The sequence below is a fragment of the Schistocerca gregaria genome, unplaced genomic scaffold (genome assembly GCF_023897955.1).
Source record: "Schistocerca gregaria isolate iqSchGreg1 unplaced genomic scaffold, iqSchGreg1.2 ptg001119l, whole genome shotgun sequence".
NCBI classification, from domain to species: Eukaryota; Metazoa; Arthropoda; class Insecta; order Orthoptera; family Acrididae; genus Schistocerca; species Schistocerca gregaria.
In genome coordinates this window covers 83,026-94,303 of record NW_026062453.1, presented here as the reverse complement: position 1 = coordinate 94,303, position 11,278 = coordinate 83,026, and the positions used below count along the sequence as shown (strand labels likewise).

The following is an 11,278-nucleotide window of genomic DNA, read 5'->3' as shown; positions in this document are numbered from 1 at the left end:
CATCTTCATAGTTATTATTATTAATTTTTATTAATTTAATCTACTATTAACTATATTATCGGATTTTTTGACGCTATAATTCAGACATATTATTTTTTATTTACAAGTACTTGTTTATAATAATTCACTTCACATTAAATATATGTTTTATCTATGTATTTTATCAAAATCATTTAATATTGTTTATAACTTCATAGAACGGTATAGTTTATCTCACTATATATTTTGTATTTATATATATTATTATTTGACTATTTTTTGACAACATTATATTTTATATTCATATATTTTATTTTATTAAATATATCTGAAATGTTTATAATTTTATTCTACCAATTATCTAATATTCAATATACAAAATTAATGTAAATATTCCAGATATGTGATATACCTGATTATCTATCAGAATCTAATTATAACATCCACTGTTTTAGATTTTATCTAATACAAAATCTCTATTATTTATATTTTATTTGCTATTGTTAAGAAAAACTTATTTATATATTCTACATTCTTCTATTCTACCTATATTTTACATTTATCTATAATAGTCTATTTTGAGTTTATCTTTTTATGTTTCAATTTGTTTATTCTTCTTTATTGATCATTGTATTCATTTCTTTTTTTTTTTCTTATGTTGATAACATTTTACCATCATTATTATTTATTTTCTATATATTATTTTTCATGTTTATTATCCTCATTGTATATTATTACTTAATATTATTAATTTGATATTCTTCAATTTTTCATTTTATTTTTGTTCATTATCATTATTCTCTTCTAGCCTATCTCTCTATACTCTTTTCACTCTATACGCATTACATTTTATATTTTTTTTTCTTTCTGCTTCTATCCCTCTGTATCTTGATTATGTATAATTTTAACCATCGAATTCATTTCATTTATAGTTTTTGTCTTTAGTACTCTCTACAAAAATATCCTAATACTAATATTAATGTACAACATAAATATATTATTCATTATTATATTTAACATTATAATTTATAGTCATCTACATACTAATTTAATCTATATCATACTATCCACATACACTTTCTACCATATTATCTGCATCTTATCCACATATACTTTCTATCATGTTATCTGCATCTTATCCATATACACTTTCTATCATATTATCTGTATCTTATCCACATATTCACACATTCTATTATGTTATCTGCTCCCATTCTATCTAATCCATAATTCATGGACTCTTATTCATAATATCCACACAATTCAACCTATATCACACTAACCATACACACTGTCTATCCACACATATTAAATATCTATCATATTATCTACATCTTATCTACACATTCACACCTTCTCTATCATATTGTCTATATCTTATCTGCATAATCACACCTTCTCTATCATATTATCCATTTTTTTCTATTTAACCAAATGTCTATTTCTACTCTATCTAATCTACGACTTATTCTTAATCTATCTATCTAACTCAAAATTTCTTATTCTGTATAATCTATACTTACACGTCTATCTACTCATACTATCAACAATTTTTTCGTTATATTATATTTATATTCTTTTATACTATCTTATCGTATTATCCAATTTCGTTCTACCGTATTATCCTCTACTACCATATTTCATTCCATTATCACATCATCTCCTGTCTATCTTATATTATATTCTATCATCATACATCCTATTATCTCTATTCCTCTAAAGCCTACCTCACCCCTACCTCTACTCTCTCTTCTCACTATTCAAAAATCCTATTGTTTGCTTTTAATCTTTATCTACGCATCACACTAACGATACTATTCACATATACTCACATTCTATCATATTTATACATACCCAACACATACATACGTCTTCACTGGTAATCTATACGCACTCTTCGTTATCATATTATCTATTCATATTTATATTATCCATTGTCCATAATACATTCCCATTCATATCATCTACGCACTGTGTATCATAACTATCCGCGTCTATTGAATCTCTATTATAACTATCTATATACACTACCACTCTCACTCTATTACATTACACTCTCCTATATCACTCTGTTCTCATACTGTCTCTCACTGTCTTGTTCTATAATCACACTTATTTATCCTACCTCATCTTCTCTTATTTTCAACTTATCTCCTCCTTCTATTGTACACACTCTCTCAAATTCTACTGTATTTTTCACATATTCAACCTATATTATACTCTCTATATACACACTCACACTCTGCCACATTGTTCATATACAATATCATCACCACGCTAATCATATTTATCCTTCTTAATTTTTCTACATTGATTCATTCTTCTCAACTCCTAATTCCTTTATCTCAATCCGTTATCTCTAATTTTCACATTGTTAATATTCTCATTCTCTTTCAACTTCTATCTATCTGTCCTCCTCTCAAATTCTACCCGCTTGTCTCAAATTCTATAATTCCATTTTTTTTAACTTCTACTATCCACTCCATATAACACTACATATTGTCACACCACCCACACATAATTCCGCATCATACACCTCACATACTTACAATCTGATCATAATATTCACACACAATATCATATCATATTATCTATATACTCACAATCATACCATATTATCTATATACTCACAATCATACCATATTATCCACAATACCTCTACATGCACTTGTTCAGCTATTTTCACGTCATAATTTTACCCGTTTCTACAACAATATCTATATAACATTATACTATTCTATGTTTACATATTTTATGATATTTATATATTTTTATTGAGACTGTATGAATTATTGATAATTGTTTTGATATTTTCTACATTTATATATCGATCAGAATTCGATCTGATTTTGCACCAAGCCAATAATGTCATTGATTTTGTCCTCAGACGTCAATTGGACAAGATCTATTTTTACGGTCATTGTATGTCTCAACAAATCAACAATAAAAAAACTAATCCTATAAAATCCTAACTCACCTGATATTCCTATACTTTTTATAATTTCATAGCTCTATCTAGACTAACAAGTCTCAATAACTTCATCTATATATTTTTCTAATACAAATGAGAGATAGGTCTGTTTTAGAAATAGGAGCAGTCGCTACATATCTACTAGCCTATAGCATAGCAAAAAATATATATTAATGTTTATTTTGCCATTTTCTAAATCTTTCTGTAATAGCAAAATATCCTGAGAGATATACGCGATGTTACCTAGTCTATAAAAACACCAATAGCTGGTAGGTTAGACTAAGTCAGATATGCATACCAGAATTTTATATTTATTTTTTTTATATATTATTTTACATATTATATAAATACCAACCACCTCCTTTCCTTGGCTGAAGTCTATTAATAGAATTTTTTGAGACTAAACACCTGAATCTGTTTATGCTTTGATCTGACTATTTCGTATAATATTGCCATATTATTATATAATATTGTCTTATTCCATCATTAAATTATTCTGCCTTGTATTTGTATTTTATTATCATACTATGATTTCTTATATTATCTCATGATATATCCTCTTACGTTATATCTATATCATATTTTCTATAACTATATCCACCTAATCTTCCTACGCATCTTATTGCTCCATCTGCATATAATTCCATATCATGTAACTTACATAATCTCATTATGCTATTTATACACAATATCACCACCATATTATATACTCACAATTTTACATTATCCATACACTCGTAATGCCATACTCAGCACACACAAACATATATAATATACATAATCCATATTCACCATACTCTATACACCACTCATTATTTACTATTATATATCTTATCTTTTGCCCTATAAATTTTGTCCTTGTTATATAATTTCAAATTCTTATCCTATTATTCTTATTTTTATCCTATCCTAAATCTTATAATTCTCGATCTTCCACTCTATAATTCTAAATTGCAATTCTTCTAATTCTCCTCATATCATATTATTCTTATCTTGTGCCCTATTGTTTCAAATCACAAATCCTATTATTTTTCTTCTTCCTGTTTTTAAAATTCATTCTAATTTAATTCTTAATTCCTCTTAATCCGTTATCCTTACCCTTGCTACTGATATTCCTATTCAGTTTCAAATTCTACCCTCTTGTTCCACAGCTTCTATTTTACATGCTTCTCTCAACTTCTACTATATTATTTACACATTTAATTTCTATTATTCACTCTATATACTCCACACACATTATATCACGATACACTTCTATCCAAAAACTATCTCATACACACATCCTTACAATTATATCACGTTATCCATATACTCTTATTTAAACTCTTACACCAACAATTATTATTCACACGCTCAACAATATCATATTCACATATACACATATATATATATATATATATATATATACACGCACACATACAAAAACTCACCCTCAACAATATTTCACAATTCCTCATTATTCATCATTATCTATCTACCTCTATACTATCCATCTATTCTACAGTTCATTCTTATTCATATTACCTATATATTCTTATCATAATTATCTACACATACTCAATCATCTCTATCATAACTATTCACTTCTACTCAATGCAAATCGTAACTATGTATACACTTTCTATATCATAACTATCTACTCTGATTACTCTATCACGCTATCTTCTTTTATATCACTCTGTCCCTCTATTCTCATATTGTCTTCCATTAATCTATTCTATTATCATGCCTCTTTACCATACCTTATATTTCCTATCATCATATTATCCTATCCTATATTATATTATTTTCTCTATTTTACTCCCATTTTACGTTCAGTCCTTCATTTTTTTTTATTATATTTTTTTGTATTCATAATCTATAAACATTCTTCTACACATCATATCTCTTCAGACACGTACACAATATCACATTTCACCACATACCCACTCTCTATCCTATTACCATACTGTCCTATCCTACTATCTTAATATTTTTATTTCATTCTATTATCCCACATTATCATATCTTTTATCTCACACTATCACACAACATCACACTATCTATCTTCTACTATTCTGTTACACTATCATCTTATTCTATGATCATGTTGTTCCACCTTATCTCTATATTTTATCATTGTATTATCATATTCTCTTTTGTATTACATCGTCGTATATTATCTATCCTATTCATTTCAAATTCGATTCATATCTATATTGTTTCTTATATTTACATATACCTGCTCTTTTATTTTTCTATCATTCAATCTATCTATTTTCATCTTCTGTCCTCGAAATATCATCCTTCACATCCATTATTTATTATATCTCAATTACTACCATCTTATTTTCTTCCTCATTCCTCTCACTCTATTAACTACACTTTCTATATTCATACGTCTTCATTATTTATATTATCCTATATTTTCATCATACTAATATCACAATATTTATATATCACTTTTTATATATAATTTTACTTTTTTATCTATTCACAATTTCACTCTACCCATATATACACTTTTTATGTTTATTATATAAACATATCTACCATCTCTTTTATTTACTATATTTATACTCCACTTTCCACACACATTCATTTCTATTGTACTTTAAACTACTTCTTAATCCTATTTGTATCCATGTATCATTCATATTCATCTTAACCATCTTTATTATAATCATATCAAATCCATATAATAAAAATACTCATAACATTAATGCCTCATATCTATATACCCTTATATCTCATTATTTTTATTCTATCTAAATTATATCTTGATCATCTCAATCAACATCTACCTCATAATAAGTTTCACATTCTAATCTATGAATAACAATTCTTTCTGATTCAACTCTCAGCAAGTCTCTACTAGAATATTAAACAATGTTATATAATCAATTAAACTCTTTTAACCGTCAAATGGTAAACAACCCAATTTAAACAATATTATTAATATCAGCTAAAATCTTATTACACACTACCCCATTCTACAATTCCTATTATTAACTCAATACACATCATCATAGAATATTAATACATCAATACACAATAAATATACATACAACAAACATATGTCTCAAAACATTTACTCTAATTAAATTCAACACCATCTATATCAATAACCTTTCACCATATATATTTAATAATACCTTCAATATTTTAAACTGTCTATCTTGTATTTCAATTTCATCTTACGTCTTATATTTATTCTATTCTTATCTACCACCTTATATATATTAAATTATACAATAACTACAAAATAACATTCTATATCAAATTCTAGATAATTTATTTATTATCTTGCATACACACATATCATAATTATAAATTCTAATTTGACATCATCTCTATTCCACCTATACACAATACCACCATAACAATCATCCTCAATCCATATGTATAGAACATTGAATCAACCGATGATTTAGATATAGGCCTATCGCTGTATTCACAACGTATCATATTATTGCATAATTTACTCACAGGCCTGATCAAACAATTATCCTTATTAGTAGATTGAGATAACATCTCATTACCACATTTCGCATTCAGAATATGTTTTGTTGAGCTAATGTTCATACTCATCAATTTTTTCAGTCTACTCAGATCAGGAATGTTACCTTCAAACTGATTTTCTCTCATATCTAAGACTCTGAGATTAACTAAATTACCGATTTCATTTGGTATAGTGCCACTCAATTGATTAAAACCCAGATTTAGAGTCGATAGCTTAGTCAGCTTACCAATCTTAGACGACAAACTGCCATTTATATTGTTGTTCATAAGGTCCAAATATTTCAATCTAGTCAATGAATACAGACCATCAGGTATCTCACCAGATATATTTGAGTTAGCTAAATTAAGAGTCAATAGATCCTTCAGATTCTTAATGTCATCACTTAAACCACCACTAAATTTGTTCCTTTGTAGATTCATATATGACAATCCATTCAATTTGTACAGACCATCAGGTATAGATCCAGACAGGTTTAGATCACTTAAGTCAAGGCTCCATAATTCATTCAGGTTTTTAATATTATCACTTAAACTACCACTAAATTTGTTACCTCCTAACTTCAGATGAATCAATTTATTAAGTGAATACAGACTATCAGGTATCGATCCAGACAAACTTGATCCAGTTAGGTCAAGACGATATAAATTGGTCAGATTTTTAATGTCACCACTTAAACTACCACTAAAATTGTTCCCTTGCAGATTGAGATCTTCTAAATTAGTTAATTCATATATTTCACTTGGAATATCACCTTTCAGACCTGCGTATGTCATCACTAAACTCTCTAATGTATCTTTAATTAGCGCAATGCCTACAGGAAAAGCAGACAGACTAGTATTATATAATGCTATACTAATAATCTGGCCTTTATCATCACAAAACATCATTTCACCTTTACAATAGTTGTCTGAATCTATTTTTTTATCCGAATCGATGAATAGCTTATTCAACTCCACCACAAATTCCAAAGAGTTATTTAACTCCACCGAAAACATTGCTGAAACCTCGACTATTATAATCGCTACTACCAACAAATTATTTATCGCCTTCATATTTTAGTACTAAACAGCTTCTTATTTCCCAGTATCTTCAACTGTTTTTTATCTAGCGTCTTATAATTATTTACATAATTAATCTCGATTACAAATTTTTTTTTAATATTGGATAATGTCTTAACTGTGTTTATTATCAGCCTAAGACATATTATAATCTACATTATATCTTTTCCCCTATATTATACACAACCTGTAGTCTTCATAAAACCTTTCATAAAACCTTTTTGACTATAGCCTCTCCTATTATTGCTTCTTTGCCTTAATCTATTACTAGCATTGTAATTTATACTTTTTCATTATCAATCCATAATCTAAGCTTTCTGTACAATATTATCGCCTATTAAGGACTACAGTAGCATCAACTAAACGTAAACTATAATTCTCCACGTCAAATGCTCAAAAAGTATTCACTAATCGAGCTGATTTAAAACAAAAACAGACAGAACCCTCATCCACACACACAATTATAGCTCACCACTTTTTTCGTTCATCTTACACTACTTTATTTTGTTTATTAATATCTATTATTATAATACATTAATTCTCTTTTACCAACAATTATTTATAACTTATCACCTCTCATCTATCTATTATATCTATCTCATTAGTTTTTATATCTCTTTTATCGACGACCTAGTATTAATTCATTATATTTTATTTATATATTTTTTTCTTATACACATCTCTATATACAAATAAAATTTTACTTTTTTATCATCACTTCAATTTATAAAGGTTAGTCATCATATATCTATACAATTATTCACAATAATCACCTGCTCATCTTATTAGTGCTAATTTATTATTTATCTAGCTATCCGTCTTCTACATCATTTATATATTTTCATTTCTATTCATTTAATATTTTACATCAATGTTAATTATCCGCATTATTTATTCTATCACTTACCTTTACATATATTACTCCTACGTCACACTTATCCTATTTATACACTTTGCATAACTATATACTTTCATACGTTATATGTGTTTTTATGAATATATTCTCTATTTACAATTACTCATTATTCACTACTCTCTATCTATCCTTCAATTTTTCTCTACTCTCTCCATTCTATCTACATTTCAAAATCTATAAAATACAATTTATCTGTTTAATTATGTCTCGACTACCTCTTTGTCTCAAATTTGTTTTATAGTCCATAATTAATATTCTTTGTCTTATCTAACGATTATTCGTACACATATTCTCTCTGCACCTTCTTCTCCTCTCCCCTCTATACTGTTGAATACTACTTTTCCATTCATCATCTTCATAGCTTCTGTTTTTTTGTTCTAAACCATGTATTCTCTAACTCTAATCCACGTTACTTTCGTATTCTATTCTATTTTTATTGTTTATCAACTCTTGTATTCTTCCTATTCCTTCAACCTATAACATCATTTCAACTTACTTTCTCTATCCATTATATAATATCTACCCTACTCAACCTACTACATTATCACAATACACATATTCTATTATACTATCTGTATTTCTATACACCTTATTATATTATATACATACTATCTATATATACTCACAGCTTCTATCAATCATACAACACATTTGTCATTCTATCATAGTATTATACGTTATATTATATTATCCACACACAATATCATCTATATCATACTATCCACACACAATATCATCTATATCATACTATCCACACACAATATCATCTATATCATACTATCCACACACAATATCATCTATATCATACTATCCACACACAATATCATCTATATCATACTATCCACACACAATATCATCTATATCATACCATCCACACACAATATCATCTATATCATACTATCCACACACAATATCATCTATATCATACTATCCACACACAATATCATCTATATCATACTATCCACACACAATATCATCTATATCATACTATCCACACACAATATCATCTATGTCATACTATCCACACACAATATCATCTATGTCATACTATCCGCACACAATATCATCTATGTCATACTATCCGCACACAATATCATCTATATCATACTATCCACACACAATATCATCTATATCATACTATCCACACACAATATCATCTATATCATACTATCCACACACAATATCATCTATATCATACTATCCACACACAATATCATCTATATCATACCATCCACACACAATATCATCTATATCATACCATCCACACACAATATCATCTATATCATACTATCCACACACATATATACGTTATGTTATCCAAATACAAACTATAAAATTATGCATATACTCAAACTCTATGATATTATAATACCTACGTGTTACCCACATACTTTTCTTTACTCTATCATATTATATACATACTTACTAACTCTATTATGTTATTTGCATTAACATATCTACATGTTTTTTATTATATCATAACATTTATCTATACTGTCCATAAATATTTTTTATTTACTCATACTATCTATACATACTCTTCTATTCATACTGTCCATACATAATCTTTACACTATATCATATATATATATATATACATATACATATATATACTCTTTTATATTGTCCCATTCCGTTATCGCATCATCCTATTTCACCATTCATTCCCTTATCATTCTATCATATAATAATATATATATATATATATACATACACACACGCACATTATATTGGTTATTATATTTTATTTATACATTCGAATGTTTTAGATTAAAGCTAATAACGATCTCAAAACTATTGATAATTTGCTCATTCTGTTATTTGGTATATCTGTATTATTTATTTATTCGACATGAGATTATATTTGCATCACGTAAACATGATTTGGTAAATAGATTAACTTATAGGTTTATATTTACCTATTATATTATATTAGATATATTTCTGTATTATTTATTTTTTTAATCATTTTATTATTGTCTCTATATATCAACTATTTATATTTTATCTATACGCATATATTACATATAACACTTTAGATGTCGTAGCTTATCTATATTATTATAGTATATACCTATATCAATTCTTATATATAATTTTAAACACATTATTTGTAGGTTATTACAGTTGGATATTTATATGATATTTTATCCTTTTTTTATATGACAGTGGTATAATATATAACCTTTCTGTTATAATATGCACTTACCTTAAAATTTTATGTACACTACTATTATTATTAATATTTTTTATATATATTTAACCATCTTTACTTATATTCTATATTATTTATAGAGCTATAGATCTACTGTTTATATTATTTATCATATTTATTATATATATTCATGTTTACTTATCTATATTCATGATCACTTTAATATTATGTGATATAACATATGCACACAATATATGTACACATTATAACATTGGTTGTATTACAATAGTGGTTATCTGTAGTTCGTAAACTTTTTACCTACATATTTATATATATTTACTACCATGGATTAATATATCAATAATATATGGTCACATTTATTATTTTTGTATTTATATAATATAGATAGCACCAATATAATATATACATCATATCCATATATCAACTTTATATCTAAGTCAAATTATAAATAATGTGTGTACTATTATTTTGTATATTTAATGTATACATTTCATTGCATACGTCATAAAATACTAGCAAATATATAAAAAAATAAATATTCTGTCGTTGTAAGCAATGTTTATTACATAAAAATACGTTCTGACATATTATAGTAGTATTATTATATATCGCATTATCCATCTATCTCACGTAAGTATTAATTATACAATATATATCATATCTATATACATATGCA

At 26.5% G+C, this 11,278-nt stretch overlaps 1 protein-coding gene across 1 annotated transcript; it reads right to left on the bottom strand.

Moving 5' to 3' along the window:
• Window positions 1-6,265: 6,265 nt before the first annotated feature.
• Window positions 6,266-7,504, bottom strand: LOC126328325 (uncharacterized). Its single transcript, XM_049996025.1, has one exon. It carries the CDS (start codon window positions 7,502-7,504, stop codon window positions 6,266-6,268), a length of 1,239 nt encoding a protein of 412 aa, XP_049851982.1.
• Window positions 7,505-11,278: the final 3,774 nt, after the last annotated feature.

Coding starts and splice junctions, on each gene's coding strand:
- LOC126328325 (XM_049996025.1), bottom strand. CDS start 7,504: ATGAAGGCGATAAATAATTTGTTGGTAGTAGCGATTATAATAGTCGAG.